Genomic DNA, 18682 nt, shown 5'->3' with positions numbered 1-18682 from the left:
GTGAGTACAATTAAAGCCTTATGTAAATATTGTTGGAAGTATTGGCACTGCCATACCTTTTACAATTCAACTTAATTTTCTTCTTTTGCTTGTCCATTAACATATTTCGTACTTACAACTCCTGGAACATTTCTTACGAACTACAGTATTTATACTGCTATCGAAAAAATTAGATCAATGTGAGTGAGGGTAGTGAATATTATGAATCGGTTGAAAGGAATAGTCATACTAATTTGTGCCATATCAGAAGCAAGAACTGAATACGTTGAAAGCGTCAAATTCAACACAGGACTTTTGTTCCCTGATACAACCACCGTCGGGGTAATTGATATAAAAGTTAAACATTTATTGTACTGAACTTGCCTTAGAATAGATATACCAAATGGGATATATCTATGCAATTGTGCTGCCGACGGTTAGATACTCCGGATAAGTGTTTTGATAAGAGTTACGTGTGCAACTGTGTGAATTCAGCTGTAATTTTTTTGGGAATTGCGATACGAACGTGCAAATTATTTGTTGATTTACAGACACTCATCAAGAACACACGTGATAGGAAAATCTAGTGGAACAGTGATTTTACTAAAATATCATTTAGCCAAACTCCATCGAACAATGCATTTCTCATTATTTTTTTCTATTTCTTCTTATAATCACAATAAAGTGCAGTGCTTCGGGGCCTCGTCATATTTGATGTAGAAAATCAAATTAGCAACAAAGGAGCCACAATGCAGGCTTTCTTGGAAAGTTGAACCATTCGTGAACAATTAGCTTTAGAAGAAACCTGAAATAGATTCAAATCATAAGATTCAGTTAAAATAGAAAAAAAATTCAATTGTACAATAATTACCTTTTTAAAAGCTCATCTCTGCGCAGAATAAAGAAAATTAAATAACGAAATACCGAAATGCTCATAGTCACTTTGACCACAGTAGATACCATGCACGACTCCGTAGATACGAGTATATGTTTAAGCCACAGTACATATATCATAGACACTGGAAAAGATCCTTATATATGACATTAGAGAAGCCCCCTAAAAATATCGAAGTTCCCATGGTGAAAGACTTAAACGATGAACCAAAATATATATCATCGAATAAATTGCTGATGCCTCCGATTCTAGAATGAGTCGGGGACCTTTAAACATTTCTGAAAACTTTATCATATATGACATCATTTAAAACAGAGGATTCATTCATAATCATAAAAACACAAATTTGTTCAGGAAGGATAACAGAGCAGTTGTCAGAAAATTACCAAATGATTAAAACTGTATCCCAGATCATATAAAAATCTTTCCAATGTTAAATTTTTTTTTATCATAGAGGAAAGTGTTTTGAGCCACATGCTCTTCCCTCTCTGCGCCAAAAGGGACACTTTCACTGCAATACAAGGTGGTGGTGTGGTGTGTTTCAACAGAACTTATACACTAACAATTTAGCTATTTTTGTCCTATTGCTTCTCCCCTTGATTAGGGAGCTTCCAACCATTTCAAGTGTTCGCAGTTCTCTGGTTTTCTATTTCAATCATTAACGGGTTGACCAGAAAATTCAAAAAAGGAAACAAATAAGCAGCTTATTACCCGGATGCCGCGATCAAGGGAGATAGAATCCACGGCGAATATCATTTCTCACCTCACACTTATTTCTGTCTCTGGTGTAATGGCCCAAATAAATAGTAGAGATGTCCCTTTTGATGAGTCACTTCTGCACTAAGAATGTGCAAAAAACCTTGAAATTCTGTTAAAATTATTAAATTTTAATGATTATAGATGGAGTGTGTAATAAATGATACATGCGAGTACATATATTTAAATAAACCATTTCCATAAGAAAATTATAGCACATATTGCATGTATGGGGACTTTTTCCCACCCCCCTCTTACATGGATGGGGACCTCTCGTTGTAACATCCAACAAAATGATGCCATTAACTGCATGCGTGGCGATTTATAGCTGCAATATTCTCAACAAATTTTGTGTTAATAAGAACAACTGTTTCCGAATAAATTGTGTGTGACAGCCAAACAGATGGTAAGATATGCGAACAAGCGAAGAGACAGAACGGCCGACGATGGACATACAGACATAAGGATGGACAGTCAAATAAACTATTTTACACAAGACTTAAAAAACTTAAAAGGAAAAATCAAAACCACAAGAACAAATGTCTGATAAAAATTACAATACCAAACGAAATCTCAAAAGGACATAAGCATTAATTTAGTTTCCCGCTCCCGCTAAAGACTCCATTATTATTCATTTCCAGAGTTATTAGCGGGAGTCTAAAGGAAGGGAAGAAAGAAGAGTCCTCAAATTAAATAGCGATTTAGTGACTTTTAAAAAGATAATATGATTTTACAAAAACGAAATAATTCAACAACTTTAGAGATCAGCCAATTTTGGAAATAAAATTTACGAAATCACAAGTTGGAGTTTTCCTATTGCAGAGCTCGATTAACTCCAATGGCCAACAACCAACAATGGTCTTAAGATAATTCGAAAAAAGAGTAATACATTCAATTTTGCAAAAGGATGCAAAACTGATCTAGAGCAGTCTAGAAATTAGAGGAAAAGAGGAAAAAAAGATCTATGCATTTTCTGAGAAAGAACGATTTCATAGTCTACATAATAGCTCAAAGGTTGTAGTGGGCATGTTATCCAATCCCTATATACGCAAATAATCCAGTCTGGAAAGCCTTTAAGGGCAAAAAAGAGAAGAGGATGAATGGATGGCATAAGTTAGCAGCGACGCAATTTCTACATATATTGAACACAAAACCAGGATGCTTGAAGTTATTTCAGGTAAACTTACATGGGCACCGGTTGCTACGCCGCTCATGGGGATGATGATGATTTTACTCTTTACGGGGGCTAATATAGACGGTAGTTTTCAAGACGGAGCTGTTTCAACTATTATTTCTTCTTTTCCTTCAGCCTTTGTCCCGTTCACAAGCGGGCTTGTCGTGATCGGTCTCCACTTTTTTTTCAAACGCCTGATCTGGATGCAATCACGAGGCTTTTAAATCCCCATCCAGCGTATCAAGCCACCGGCCTTTTGGTCGTTTACCATCGACTTCGATGTTCAGGCCAATCTTTACAAATGAATTCTCGTTAGCGCGAATTACATGACCATCGAAGACGCTTCTCTCGCGGTTCTTCCACGATCGGTGCAACCCCATATCAATCGCGAATATCCTCATTTCGGATGTGTTCAAAACGTACCACGCCACTAGTCCAACGCAACATCTTCATCCCCATTACCACAAGACGCCGTTCATTATTTCAATATATTATACTTATAGCATATTTTGGAACCGGCAAGCTCTAACCGATCCCCACATGTTGTGCTGTTAATTGACAAGACGGGTCGGTCTACGTATATTATTGATGTTGCTATCCTCCATAATAACAACAGAGAACGGAAGTACTTGGAAAAGAAAGTAAACTATGAGCCACTGGCTGGAGTAATCAAAGAAATTTGGCGTCTCGAGAAGGTGATTGTAGTCCCCATAATATTGTCAGCTACAGGTATTATACCCAAACCGTTCACGGCTTCCATTGATGTCCTGGGACTCTCAAACAGTCTGGTTCAAACCATGCAGAAACACACCATTTCGCATACGTGTTCGATGTTGCGGGAAGTTCTCGAGAGATTCTCTCACTAAAATATAACCGACCAACAATACCAGAACCCCTTTTTATTCAGTATTGTTATTGAAAGACTCTCAAAAATGTTCAGTTATACTATGAAAAGCGGCGTTTAGTTGAAAGTGCTGTTCGTGCACTTGGAAGTATTTATTATGCACATAATCAGCACATTTTCGTTTATGGATAACTTAATTAAAAAGTTAAGCCTGTTTCAATCACTACATCCACAGAAAAGAACGATTTGATGTGGTTTATATTCATACTTCTTAAAAAATCAGGCCAGACTGAGCGTAACTGCCAATAGTGACCGCTATCGAACCATGATATTTGATTGTTTGCTATCTAAAATTGAACCCCTTAACCTTAGTAAGTTTTGGTTTCAAAAAAATAAACGATAAATTTTACATTTTGACTGCCTAGTTCGTGCAACATTACTTCTTTGGACATTTTCTTTGGGAGCTATGTGAAACCTTCGATTAATGCTTCGGAAGTCAACATTACTAGCGTTATTCATGAAATAATAGGTGTTTTGCTCGAACACATGGTCCAAAATTGAAACATCAGGATGGATCGTTCAAAATCTAATCGTGAGCAACATTTAAACGAGATTTTGATTTTAAAAATTAAATGCCATAACTTCTTCTTTCCATTTGAACACATTTTACGTGAACTCAAATTTTGAACATTTTTGGATTATTCTTCACTACTTTCCGTGCTCATTATCTTATTTTTCTAAATCATGTCTATAGATACCAATGCATCTAATGACCCAATACCTTCAGGCGTGTAAAACGAAATAGCGTTCGCTGGACGTAATATTGTTCCAATCATGCATAGTTTGGAAGGTTCTACTCCAAATTCTGAGTGGGGAAGTTAACGACCCATCGAGAAATCTTTTTCAATAAAGGTTACCATTCAGAATCCACGATGTTCGTCGTATGTGATATAGATTGCTTTTATGTCTCCTGTGGCAGTTAACTGATTCATTATTATTCGAAATTGTTCGTTGCAGCCGTGTTTTCTGCGTCTTCTTCCAGGATCTTTGTCTCTGGCTTTCACGTTAGCTTTAGAGCACTTACTCGGAAAGAAATTCATTACGAATAATTAAAGGGAAAATACTTAAAAAATTATTATTTGACTAAATAATGCTATGAAATTTGAAGACTTAAGATTTAGAGTAGAGAGATTGCAAAACACTGTGGTATAGTATCTGCAAAATAGGATGAGAGTAACTGAATGTACTTACTGGGCGACGCCGGAGCTGGCAAATAGAGAGTGCTTGATTTTTAGTAGTCAATGAAGCAGCAGCTACATATCTAGCGTATTGAAATTTCCACCAAATGCATTTGTGACCGAATTGCACTATACTGCTAAATTTCCCTTGTGACAGAGAATTGCCTACGGATAATAGAAATTAGTCGGCTTATCTGTGAATGGGTACCTATGCCGAATCCTGGTAACAGCTTGGAATACTTACTACATTCCCTCCCAATGCACTTCAAATCCCATGTGCAGATTGAAATATTCCACAAGCAATTTATCGATTCTTAGTGTGTTTAATGACCATTTACAACCATATTGTCTATAGGACCATGTGAGCATCCATTCATGGTCCCGGATTAAGCCTATAGCAATTTTACTCTATTTTCTAACTTCACTTCAACTCTGTTTAGAACATGTTCGTCTTCATTAATCGTGTATCTTTTCACTAATGGACCTTGTTTTTTCTAGCTAGGTACATTATTTTCAATTTTTGTGTTTCATATTTCCAGATACTCGTAGCGCCTGTTGTACCTCTAGACCTAGACCAGCAAAGCGTTTTTCTTTCATTTGGATTCGAAGAATATTACCTACTTCCTTATGAAAACTACCATTGGGTACTATTCTCAGTTGATATATATATTCTAATATCAAATTGGATTAACTTTACAGTTTCCTCCGGAATCAGAAAGAAGTGACGATAATAAAACCAAACGTTCAAAGCCTCAAATATGGAACCAACACTTTGCAAATGCTATATACGCATCGCTATTAACTCGAAAACGACTTTATAATATAATAGAAAAGAAACTTAATATGTAATGAAGAGTGAAGTGTACTTCCTACAATGCAAAACTGATTCATATTTATTTTCACAGATTTGGAATTGATGGCAAAGCTTGTTTGCTACGTACTATATGCGAAATGAATGCTACTCCCATGGGAGAAAATAATGGAGTGTTTGGAGATATGCTGCAAATTATTTTAGTGTTAAGTATAAAAAACTCACTATATCACTTTATGAATTTTTCATCTGAAGATACAATTTTCATTTGGAACAAAATACGGGTACAGAGGATTCGGACTGTAATAACCATTTTCACTCTAGAAAATGAATTACTACCCCAAACAATTCAGGTGATGGATAGGTAGACATATGTAAATTGCGCCCTACGCCCTGCCCGTCAGTAGGGATTCATTATTTAGAAGATATGTAGCCGAATTTTACCCAGAAAAAATTATCAATTAAGGCAATTCAACCGCAATCGATGCGAAACTCATAACAAGCCGGGAAACCGGAAGCGTGACGCATCAGGTATAAAAGGTTTTGTGTTTCCCTATGTGAGGAGCATAACGCAGTTCTCCATTGGCTGATAGCATTGACTCGAGATGAAGTGGCATTCCACAACAGGTGTTCCTTGTGATCGACATATCAGATCTCAAATCTAAAATTAACTGCGTCCGTCTGTCGCTCCCTATAGTTCTGAATGTTGGCCGACTATAAAAGACAATGAACGGCGTCTTGCGGTAATTACATCCTGATCAGGCATTTGATAAAATAAAATGACGAAACCGATCACGACGAGCCGACCCCACTTGTGAACGGGACAAAGGCTGAAGAAAACCAAGAAGATGTGAGGAGCAACGAGTGCATGATAGTTCCGTGTCACATACTTAAAAATTCCATTGCCCTCTATTTTTTAGAAAGTCATTTAAATAAATCATTTGATAGAAAGCCCTATATTGATAATAGTCAACCTCATACGCTTCATACTCTGAGCTTAATATTATTAGCCAAATGCCATGAATGGGGAGAATTAGATTCTTCTTGCATGCAATTTTAATATTTCAATCGAATGTCAATTATTCTCGTTAATTATGGCGTCAGCATCTTATTTGTATGGCTCAGCATGCTGTTAATTCGTACGAAATTGATAAGTTTGAATTGCTATAACTTTGACGCTAATATTTGGATTTTCATGAAACATGACATGTGTATGCGCACGAGGCTGCCCTCTATTTCGGTGTAAAATTTAGAACACCTAAGATGAACTTAAGGGGAGTTTTCAGTCAATTTCTAAAAGTTGGTAATATAGTATTAGTAAATTTATTTGAGCAGATATCGGAATGGGACATACTTTGAGGCCTAGATTTCATCTAAGCGCACCACCCTGATTTTTTTCGGATTTTTAGGTTGGGTAGTTTCCGAAAATGAGTCCTGTCTCACTTTAAGTGCGTACACGTACACGTACACGACTATATTGGATGAAAAAAATTTTTGAATCCCCCCTTTCCATGTATAGCGAGCCCCCCTGCAAACTTCCACTAAATCACTCGCTGTATGCGTGGGATTTTATAGTTCTCATGTCCACCAAATTTCGTTCGTATCGGTTCAGCCGCTTTGGAGAAAAGTGCGTGTGACAGACAGTGAATCGATTTTAATAAGGTTTTGTTTTACACAAAATTTTAAAAAGCATAATTTTATTTATTTGGAATCATCATTGCAAAAAGACTACTTTCTTAGTGAAGTTAGGTGTAACCCCATTCTCTGAAAAAGACACCAAAGATATGGAAGCAATTCAAATGGGAAGTGCCGACCCTCCACTTTAGCCTCTACTTTACCCTCCGCATCTGACTTCACCGCTTCTTTGACTATCTGAAAAAAGTCTTACAGGCAAATTATCTTAACAACGAGCACGAACACAAAAAAACACGTTGACATTTATATTCATGATTCGGATGCGATTATGTATGTTCGACTAAGGGAAAAACATGTTTCTTTTGCCAGCAATTTTACTGGTCTTTTCTAGAGTGAAAACGGACTATTACCTACGTCTGGTGAGTTTCTCTTCTTGGGAACCTGACCTCATAAATGTATCCTTCAGATAGCTGATAGAATGAAACTCTCTTGGACGAAATCCCTTCACAATAATATCGAAACTTATCATATAAATTTTATTCAAAACAGGCCTACAACATCGAATAACGATGAGTTGGGAGATGAATACTACAAAGCTGAATTCGACGGCCACTCACAAAACTGTGATTCTTACTGCGAAGATTGTCCAATTAATTTATTAGACATATTTTCAAAAGAATTTTATTTGTAAATAATTTTAAGATTCAAATGATATTTTTAGAAGATTCACAGATTAAGTCCATATAAAATTTTTGTATTCTACATTTTATAAATGAATTTCTTTGCAACACATGATTTAATAATGATTTTTCAAAAACTCAATAATCACCAGTGCCATCTAACAATTCAAATCGTTGAAAATATATAAAAATTATGGAAAATATAAAATTATACATATTTATAAAATATACAAAGGATCATTTGTTCGGGCGATTTACTTCAGCTGCGAGTACAAGAACATAATGGATGCGGATTCATTTCATTGCATTGAATCTGTGTATCATTTTCAAGATGCTATTCTTGGAAGCGTTAAGACTGCAATGACTCCTGCAAAACAGTTTTAACCATTCAACTGTTGACCTTGTAATGGAAAATCTATTCAAAACCACTTACATCGTATGCCCACTTTGACCACAAATATTGCAAATACACTGCTTTAGCACAGGACACGAAGGTTTCCCGTTTTCATAAAGTGAATGTGATGTGTAAAACTCACTGCAATTATTATATATTTAAGACAAAGTTTTACCTCTATAAGGACATTTTTTAAAACAAATACTTACTGTGATTCCCCATTTTTCCTGCAGAAAGAACAATATTTTCTGCAATTCTTTCTATATTGGAAATAGCTGTTTTCTGTTCTCTGCTGTGGATTATTAACCGGAATGTATGCCGGATTGTTTGTCAGATTATCTCGCCAGGAGTTCTTTACAAAAGGTCGATTATTCAAATATTGTGGATTTGGAAATTGGGGATTAGTAACATAGGCAGCTCTGTTGTTGCTACTGTTATCATTAAGAGGGTATGGCTCTTCATGCGAATGGTCACTGTATTGATCCCAAAAGTTCATTGGAGGATGTCTGTTATATTTTGTTGTTCGGAAGACAATTTCTTCATGTGTGAACAAGCCAGCATCAGGAGCTGGCCCGTAGTTAGCGCTATTGATAGGTTGTGGTCCAGAGCAATCGTTATTTGACCATCGCTTGTAGTTTATGTTGACCGATGCAATATTCAAGTAATTGACATTGGCATTCATATAGCAGTTCTGCCGTGGTGTGTGCATTGTTCTGTGTGGTGAATCCTTGACCACCGGCTCTAGGACTTTCTGAACAATATCGAGGACTAGTTGGGTTGCATCGTCGTCGCAAGTTGTATCTTCAACAGGTATAACCATTATCTAACAATATTTTAATGAGTGATATTATTCCTAAACTACTATCTTCAAACTTAAAAAATATATGTTAAAACCCGTCGCCAATACACCAAAATACAGTCCGTATAATAATCTATATCAAAAAAGTTTTCACTTTCTAGTTTACATCCAAAAATGACAAAATTTAAGGAATTTCAAAGCAGTAACAACATTACAACATTATTTTCTGGTGAGATCCGGAAAGAGAAATTTTGGAAGTTCAACGCAAGAAGGCTTTTAATTGGTTCAAAGGAAAAAATCGCCACGGAGGATTTCTATGACAGTAATCAATCACACCATAATCTTATACAAATTTTACAATTTAAATAATCCTAACTACTTTTTATTTATGAGCACTAAGCAGAGTCAAGTGAAAATAGTTAAGAAGGGTCCTTCTGGTAAGAGGCATTCCGAAGAAATTTTTAGCTATCACAGAGATAAACGATAACAGTGAATCTAAAGTACAATCAATGTCAAGTCAGAGATAGCCCCGGATATCGACTGAATAGGCTATCCTTAACTGCCGATATTTTTTTATTCTTCTAATTTCTCAGTGAAATTCTATTTGTTCAAGATTTCAATATCCCCGTAATAATCTAAATTGTTTGGCTGGATAACAAGAGCGGTTCTCCTCGGGGTCTCTTCTTCCCATTGAGCTAGTCGTCGTAAGCTTACCGAGTAATTAGATATAGTTAGGTTGTGAATACATTTTAGTGATATGACCAGCAACAGTTTATCTTGCAAACCTTAATGTTATCACAGGTAAATGCTTTATCTTTAGAGAGTGGTGGATGGTGCTTACCTTAAGATAAATGTAAGACGAGAATGGACACACGAATGGTAGCATTTTCTCTCAAAGCAATAATACTTTATATTTAAGGGTTTGGACTTGACCTTCTATTCAGTCGACATAATAGCCTCAACATGTTTCGTGAATCCATAGTTTACCACAGTTGAAACGCCCACCTCAGCAATCTCGACCATGGTTAAATTTGCAAATCACGTTGCGCTTAGTAGATCAATATGACGAATGTATGATAAAGAAAGTACATCTTTGGTTTTACCTAAACCCCATCATGTTATTGGCAAAACCTGCTGGTCAAAAGCCCAGACTAAACTGGAGACTACGAGATAATACACTCAATATTACTCTAAGTAAAATAAAAATAATAACTACATCATTCTGATCATAACTACATCATTCTGACTACTACTCCCACATTTATCCTGGTGGTAGGTCCACAACAGTCCGGCCAGAGAAACGCTTTGAATGGATTGATTGAGTGATCATCCTTTCGAATAATATGCCTTGTAATAATGCCAAGTCGCCCACCAAAGTCGTTTCAAGATGTAAGTAAACTAGTTCATGAACCACAAAACCGAGCAATTTATAATCCGTGATATTGGGCTTCGTTATGAAATATCCAGGTTCACGAATCATAAAACGTTGGCTCTTTGGCAAATCTATGAAAAAGCCAAGCATGAAGCAGAGAAAGGACTCGATGTTACTCGAGCTACGAGCTATTATACGATAAACTGGACACTGCTAAGTTAAATACCACCATAATTTTCAGCACTCCTGCTGTGTTTACAACAAGAACGATAACTTTCATAGCCCCAAGGCGTGTTACGACGAACAAATGGCGAGAATATATGAATATGTCAATGGAAGAATTCTCTCATCCACCACAACCATCCAATTCGGATGTTGTCCCACAACTTGATGGTTTTGAAACGCATCTTTGAGAAACATCGCCCTCTCTAAAAAGCCGTCCTGCACTTAAAGAAAACGTTTGACCATTTGATGCAGTCAATCGCAATAGAAAGAGCAACGTTCGGAAAGTGACAAGCGGATTAAAACCGCTCCACTTCTCCGTCGGTTTTACTTCTTGCCATTCTTCTTCGTTTGTATATCTGTGTTTTAGGGTAGTTATGTTCCCCTAGTGTCTCAAAACAAGAAGTGCCTTCGATGGAAGGTCACCACACTGATAGCAACTTCTAGCAGAAGGACTATACATTCAAGCCGATGCGAAAGCCCGCAAAGATTAACCGAATCAAATTATAACAATTGTAGACTCAACAATAGAGAGAGCTGAGTCGGTTGTATGAGGAGGCACAGGTAACCCCTTAAATGATGTTAATTGGTCCAAAACTGCTGCACGAGAGAATAAACTCTATGGCGAATATCCTCTCAGAGCCTATTGTGTAGTCTAATCACTTATGTAGAATTATCCCAACGAGTATCACGTGCTAAATTCCACATTAGAGTCGAAAAAGGTGAATTGTGATCGAATCCACTTTGAGATGGAAAAGGAGAATCATTACAATAAATTGGCTATTTACCCGCTATGCCTAGAACAGACAAGTGGATGGAAAAAAGAGAGCTGGCATCACACACTCGAAAGCAACCCATGAACTAAGGAGGAGTTTTCGTAAGGTAGAAATAGAAGCCAGCATCAAAAGTTAACTTAAGAACAAATTGGGTTCGGTGAAGTACAAAAAGAACCTTAGGAAGAAAAAACAGTCCTTTATCCCCAGACAGATTCTACCGTGTTCTTAGAACTCAACTGCATACCAATAACTTGAAGTTAAGTTAGAATAGCCTTCCTAGCAAAGTCAGGCCGGGATTAAACCCCGGTCAAAGCTTATAGGATAATCAGTCAGACCACTTTTTCAAAACTTTGGGAGAAACTGGTTTAAGAACACATTCTACATACTTTCTACACCCCACGGATTTTGCGGGGAATACTGTGGTGAGACTATGTTTGCCATTATAAGCAAGGTATGTCCGCAGATTAGAGTTCTATCACTATTACTGTGGGACTTTGTAATACACGAATCGTTGGTCTATTCAGGGCAGGGATATCGGTATACTTATTATAGGAAAATTCCTGCAAACGGTCTCAGGACTAATTCAACTAGCTCTACATCTGGTGGAAGAGTGGTGCGATTGGGAAGATTCCAGGATAAAGCCCAACCAAACCACTTTCATAGGCTGTACCAGAAGCAGAAAGCAGGAGGAGTTCATGCTCCCCCCTCTTTTACAGGACCAACCACCGTTACCAAATGAGAACAAGTATCTGGGAGTGATACTAAATACAAAACCAACTTTGGGCGTTTTTAAATGGGGAAGCGTAGCTTGCTGCACACAAACTACAACGAAATGACATGAATTCGGACAACTGCCTCATACATACACAGTCATATTATTCACGGAATACAACCGAACAGTGGAAATGAGCAATGATTTCATATTGGCAAAAGTCTGCCGGAATTCCAAAGTCTATACCTCCATTATTAGAGAAGATTGAAATTCATAGAGAGGCTAGTACCTAAGAAACCAGACACTATGGTATATGAATGGATTCAAAACAGAAGAGGGATGAAACTGAAACACGAAATGTGGACACCCCCAAGCCAACCCACCAATGAAATGGCTAGTGTATGTGATAAATCTGTGCGGCAGAGCCTACAAAGCTAGTGCCATGTTAAAATATCCTCTTTGACAGCCAGAGAGCCTTAAAAACTGCTTCAACACCTCAAATCAGCTCTAAATTATTGTACGGCAGCAAAACCTTAAGACCCTGACAAAGACATTCACCAACGACAAGCGATCATGAACCATATTTCAGCTCAAAAAGAGAAATTATTCTCTCTGGAATTCAACCAAATCTCTCTTCAGCTGAAACAGAAGCTGTGGAAACGTGGTTTGGACCTCGTTTTCCCTAGCAAGCCAACTTGAAACTCTTTCAGGGATCAAGGAAGAAACTAATCGCTCAAATGATCGAATTCGGAGTATGCCCAATTTCCTGCACTCATTGCAATAAAGTGTACATCAGAAAAACTAGTAAGAAAATTGAAATACGAAGGCATCGAAAGATTTCAGATCTAAAGTAGTGGAGCACATCACTTTGGAGAACCACACCATTTCGAAGAAGGACGTAATATGATTTAAACGCAAAGGGAAATTATATGTTTATGGGAATTTATAAACCCATAAAGAATTATTCCGCAATAAAAACCAGAACAACGTATATAATTCACCAAAGAAACATATTCGAGACAGCATCAAGTAAACATAGTGGAATGGATGGATTTAATCAGTGGCCAAATTTTTATCCACCGAGCTCGTGGTAAGAGAAGCGTTAATAGTACGACTCATTCGGATTGCAGCACTAAGGAAGTCATTGAAATATGCGTATTTGCGAAAAAAATAATGCAAATGAAGACAAAGGAACAAGTTGGCAAACTAAGGACAAAGTAACGTTTAAGTGAATAGTGAGGCATAAGAAAATTGACGGTAGTGAAAAATTGAATGCACTTGCAAAGGATTCCAGTGTGCTAGAGCACTTCATTCAAGATCAACAGTACACTACAGGATACAGTACCCTATAAGAGGCGATGTGGTCAGCAACAGTAGGATAACTCTGAAAAGCTGGACTCGTAAACCGATCCCGTGTATTGCAAAAGGGCGGAAACATAGAGATGACAATTACCACCCGATACAATTCCTTTCGGAACCCGATGATTCTAGAAACACGGACCAATAAAGCTTCGTTGTAGAGGTGATGAAGAGGAATAACCCATATTTGTTACTTCTTCCTATGTTGCTACGTTTGACCCTGAAATTAGATTGAGGCTGAAACCCGAGGAGAGCTGGATAGCCGCAAACAAACGAGGCCTCAGCAACTGGAACACATTCATCAGCTCAAAAGTGTGACTGTGAAGAAGCAACAATACGAGTATCTATTAGGAAAGTTAATTTCCAATTTCAGCTGACGAAGTACACTCACATATGAAGCATAAACAGGAGTAAGAGTAAACCGAAATCTTTTTATCAAGGGAATCACTAGTTCATTGAATTAGTCAGTAAATACTCTGGAAGCATCTGGACGGAACAGATTTGGATGATTGAAAAATTGTTTTAAATGCAGAGATCTGATGGACTTTATTCCTTCAAGTTCGGGATTGAGCGCTTAGAGCTTACACAAGCCCGAATCATATAGGAAAACCTATATTTTAAATAAAATTTACGTAAGGTAAAATAACAATACAGAGGGAAACCGCTAAGCCCAGCCTCGTGAGGTGTAAGGGCAAAACGCGCGAAAAAAGTAAAGACGTTGAATGCAAAGGGACTGCGGAGTGCACAAACAAAAGAGTGAAGCTTCAATTTCCCTTCTGCCCTTCAAGGCAACCTTCCTTATGCTGTAATATTTTACAAGTAAATTGAGGTCATCGGCGTATAGGCCAGATAAATATGGACTTGTTGATTAGACACTGAAGTTACAGTACATTACACAGAATGATGATCTCCATACGCGATTATGTAGTCTTCAGAAGCAAAGTGGAGGGTAAAGGTAAACTCCTCACGATCGGAGTAGATTACCGATCCCTAGAGGCAATCAAACGTCAAAATTGCCATACCAACTATAGATTTGCCAGCATCTGTGCATTGGGACAAGGAAAAACGGAGAAATGATGTTTCGGAGAAGACACCAGATGGAAAATCTACCAAGGAAGGAAGGAATCTCGGAGGCCATAGAGGCTGAAAGGGCAGGATCAAGAAGGGAAGAAGACCTGCTGCCTAGCGGGGAAAATAAGCTGGACGACTAGACTATGATCTTCTGGGTTTAGGGTGGATAGCAACTTGCAGGAAAACGCCATGTCAAATGTGGAAGGCAACACTCCGACAATGGAGAAGAGATCCATACATTAAGGGTGATAATAGCCAGCAATAAGGTAGCCCAAATAAACGTTCATCACACAAGATCTGCATTTGCAGTGATTGTACGGGTAATCTCCAAGGAAAGCATTGGAAAGGGCTGGCAACAGAACTCTAATTCGTAGTCTGCAAGGAGGAAGTACGCAGGTAGTTTGGAACGCCTCTTGCGAAAAATCAAAAGCTTGTATCATTCTTAAACGTAATTTCAAACATATATTTCTTTCAGAGTTACTGATCCTGGCTGTTCAAATTTTACTGGAAATCGGGGGAAAACTCGGGACGCAGTCGTGGCATGGGAGGCCAGGAGACGAAGTTTTGTTAAAAGGAAGGCACTAGCACTTCTTCTCGGCTGCGATGCCAACGCCCATCACGAAGTCTGGGGAAGCAGCAACACTAATCAAAGAGGTGCCTACCTTCTTGAATGTATTTTTAGCAATCCAACATTCGTGACCAGCACTAGATGTAACTCTAGGGAATACTCTGATGAACGGGCTGGTCAAGAATTGGAGGGTGTCGGATGAGCTCTCTATGTCGGATCACAGAATAATCAGAATGGACATTGAAGGCAATTCAGAAATAAAAACAATAATAAGGAATCCCAGGAGAATAGATTAGGGCCCATATACGAGGTACCTAAGCAACAACATGGCTCATCTACAAAGGACGGTGATGGGAACTGGAGACAATAGTGGAAGACCTCAACAAAATCGTCATTGATGCATATGAGGTCAGCTGTCCGACTAAGCCATTTGAGTCATCAAAGGAAGTTCTCGGGTGGAACAGGAACCTAGCCACTTTACTACTACTAGTGTGCATCAATCAAGCCAAAGTCTCCATTCCCTAGGAGGCGTAAGCTGGATCTCCTGAATCAAATATTTGGGAATTACACTAGACAAAAATTACCCTGAAAGACGCATGTTGGAAACAAATGTCAGGAAGCTGCAGGTCCATGCAGGGAAAAAATGGAATTGCACTCCGAAGATGCGCTACAATATTAATCTGGGCAGAAAGAGCTGAACTCAGCACAAAAGCCAAGGAGTTACACTAACTCCAAAGGCAATGAGGACATGTCCTATAGCATCCTTGGTGGTCCATCTGGGACTGACTCCTCTCAATTTGCACATACAGATGCAGAGAAGGAGGGCAATCTTCAGAAAGACCGGGAGCTGCTAGATCAAAGGGAAATTTATATCCTTTCTAGGCGGTACTCCGAATTACTGATACCAAAGAATAATATGACGAGTTTTCATTTGGATAAGAAGTTAGAAACACATACATTGATAAATCCCGCACAGCAGATGGAACGGGGGTCATCTGTTCAAGGAAAACGTACTACGGCAATTACGGATTATTGCTGATTTTAGCAAACACACAATTGAAATAAAAATCGAGTCGAGGATAGGAAAAGTGCCTGTCTTGGTTACACTGGACAAGTAGGTCATTAGTTGGCTTCAAGCCGAAAAGACGTAGCAACTCCAGTTGGCCCTGAACCAAGAGTAGTTGCTGCACTTTTGCCGGGGGACCTCTTGTGCTTATCAGCCGGGGATTCTAGAGCACCAGTAATTAGTTAGTCCCACAGTACCAAAGGGCGTTTATTTCCCGGAATTGCAATCGTATTATCCCCAAGAATTTAGTAGAGGAAATTAAGGATAATCTCTCATGTTCCTACAGAAATAAATTTTCTGAATCAACTTCCAAGTGTTTCATTGACATAACAAAGTCTTTGTAATGCCATTTAGAAAATTCTGTAAAGATTTATCAAATTCCAGCCGATATGAGCACCACTAGGTTTCCCAGAAAACAAAACAGGTAGCCATCTAGGGTGGTCCCCAAGTAGGAGTCGGGCGCTGTAACTAGCTCGTTCTGTGGTTACAGGAGCAGTTGACGGATATATCCGATCAAGGTCTACATATCTGGAGAGTTGCCAGCCCCTTCTAAACCAGGACCACGACCCTCTATCAGCAGCGGTCGGGCCTCGTCCAAACACTGCCATTACTTTGGCCCAATACCGGGCCCGGCATCCCGTAGTCGGACCAAATACACTAGTAATTAAGAAGGAGGGGAGGCCGAAAGGTGCGGCAGCGGCCGGAGAGGCGCAAGTTGCATCTACTCTGAGAGAATATGGCGAGCCCGGAAATCAAGCAGCGGATCGACACTGCTGCAAAGATAGCCATTAGTGACGTCACCGAAAAAGTTAGCGCAGATTTATTGGCATTTGAGCAATTCTCTCTCTCGAAAGAGACTAAAAATAGTTCTGTTCATCCCAATTGATATAGGTTTAGAATGAAAACCATCGATTCGCTCAATAAGGTGTGGATATTCTGGGTTCTAGGATATTGGGTTAGAAGGAACTGAGACATGGACGGGCTGGCCAGGAAGTGGACCAGAACCCTTCTCTAGAACCGGATACGGGTTCATGGCTCTGACATTAAAAAATTAAGACGAATTGCTGAGGGAAAAATACTGGACATGGGGAATGGAGCAGCAAGGAGATACGAACGCTCAAAGGATTGTTTACTAACTGACTGACTGACTCACCAAGAACCTCCGGATTATAGTGGGAATATTCACTGGTCACTCCCAACTGAGCTATCGTCTGTGGAACTTAGGGATATCTACGGACACTGCCTGCAGGTCCTATGCGGAATGTGACGAAACCACCACACACGTTTTGGAATAGCGTGAAAAACATTTGTGCAAAGTAGGCCGAGACACCCCTTAACAGAACACAGTACAGGGATGGAGGGGCGTTAGCTTTGCGGGCTATGCCATGGAATGGTCGTCCTGGTACTACAAGTGTGTACTTTAGAATAGTAAGAGGAGCTTGAGCACATACATAACACCCAATACTTCGTAGTCTTAAATGGTCTAAGATTAGGCTCAAGGCAGAGCGAAATAGTTGGGATATGTGATATCAAAACTTATATTTACACAGAACCGTCCCCTTCGTACGGATATGTCTTCAAAAAGATCATAAAATCCCAAAATGAAGTTTCTAGAAAAATAAATTAAGTTAAAACATTGTGTAGCCATATTTTAATGCATTAGTATTGTGAAAACTATGGGAAAGGCTCAGAACAAAGTGCCGAAACAGGTTTTCACATTGCAGTTAGGACAACCATGCAGAATAATCTTTCGAGATTTATGTGGAGAATAATTGGCAATTGGATATTAAATTGGAAATACAAGGACGTTGCGAACTGAGGAAATAATAAGTTTGCTGCTTCTCCAGAAGCAGATTTTGACTTGGCAACAAATTTGTAGTAATATTACCTTGCTGGGAGTGCTCACTCCTGAAGTGTTTCGGGTAAATAATTTTTTTCATTCAATTACTGATTGTATAAATACTATAAATTCGTCACATCTACTTTGAAATTCAACGACTTTCGATGTCAACTACTCATCTACGTTTCCAAGAACTAAATTTCAAAAGCACTACATGTTCCTTCAATGAAAAGCAAATAAGGCAGCAACTTACTTCTCACATACCAAATACACAACTTTCCAACTTCGATCGTAACGGTCCACTTTGAAAATTTTTCGAGCGAATTGCAATTTACAATTGCAATTTTTAGTTCGCCGTTAAGTGCTGCCATAATCTTCGAATAAAGCGCTGTAATTTTTGACGCCATAAAATATGAATTTAAACAATGAATCTAGTTGAGAATGTTTTATTCTATTTTTGAAGTAAAGAAATGCATGTTCCATTCTCAAAC

At 38.5% G+C, this 18682-nt stretch overlaps 2 protein-coding genes across 5 annotated transcripts; one reads left to right on the top strand and one right to left on the bottom strand.

The window, feature by feature from the left end:
• The first annotated feature begins 168 nt into the window (after positions 1-168).
• On the top strand, positions 169-8203 carry LOC119655122. Its single transcript, XM_038060852.1, has 5 exons — positions 169-321; positions 5426-5530; positions 5586-5731; positions 5792-5902; positions 7882-8203. Exons 1-5 carry the CDS (start codon positions 202-204, stop codon positions 8021-8023), a joined length of 624 nt encoding a protein of 207 aa, XP_037916780.1. The 5' UTR covers positions 169-201; the 3' UTR covers positions 8024-8203.
• LOC119655121 lies at positions 8149-18577 on the bottom strand. 4 transcript variants are annotated; one of them, XM_038060848.1, is made up of 4 exons: positions 18445-18577; positions 8616-9207; positions 8446-8547; positions 8149-8379 (listed from the first exon to the last, which is right to left on the bottom strand). In XM_038060848.1, the coding sequence occupies exons 1-4, from the start codon at positions 18560-18562 to the stop codon at positions 8307-8309; spliced, it is 885 nt and encodes a 294-aa protein (XP_037916776.1). In that variant the 5' UTR covers positions 18563-18577; the 3' UTR covers positions 8149-8306. The 4 variants fall into 4 exon arrangements, with proteins under 4 accessions (XP_037916776.1, XP_037916779.1, XP_037916777.1 ...); XM_038060851.1 differs by having other exon boundaries at positions 8616-9229; positions 18445-18552; XM_038060849.1 differs by lacking the exon at positions 18445-18577 and adding an exon at positions 18240-18428.
• Positions 18578-18682: the final 105 nt, after the last annotated feature.

This window comes from Hermetia illucens, chromosome 4, assembly GCF_905115235.1.
Source record: "Hermetia illucens chromosome 4, iHerIll2.2.curated.20191125, whole genome shotgun sequence".
Lineage (NCBI taxonomy): Eukaryota > Metazoa > Arthropoda > Insecta > Diptera > Stratiomyidae > Hermetia > Hermetia illucens.
This window is presented reverse-complemented; position numbering and strand designations above follow the sequence as displayed.

Coding starts and splice junctions, on each gene's coding strand:
- LOC119655121 (XM_038060848.1), bottom strand. CDS start 18,562: ATGGCAGCACTTAACGGCGAACTAAAAATTGCAATTGTAAATTGCAAT. Junction 8,548..8,615: donor AGGAAAAATGGGGAATCACA/GTAAGTATTTGT, acceptor TAATAATTGCAG/TGAGTTTTACACATCACATT. Junction 8,380..8,445: donor GGTCAAAGTGGGCATACGAT/GTAAGTGGTTTT, acceptor ACTGTTTTGCAG/GAGTCATTGCAGTCTTAACG.
- LOC119655122 (XM_038060852.1), top strand. CDS start 202: ATGAATCGGTTGAAAGGAATAGTCATACTAATTTGTGCCATATCAGAA. Junction 5,531..5,585: donor CTTATGAAAACTACCATTGG/GTACTATTCTCA, acceptor TTAACTTTACAG/TTTCCTCCGGAATCAGAAAG. Junction 5,903..7,881: donor ATGCTGCAAATTATTTTAGT/GTTAAGTATAAA, acceptor TATTCAAAACAG/GCCTACAACATCGAATAACG.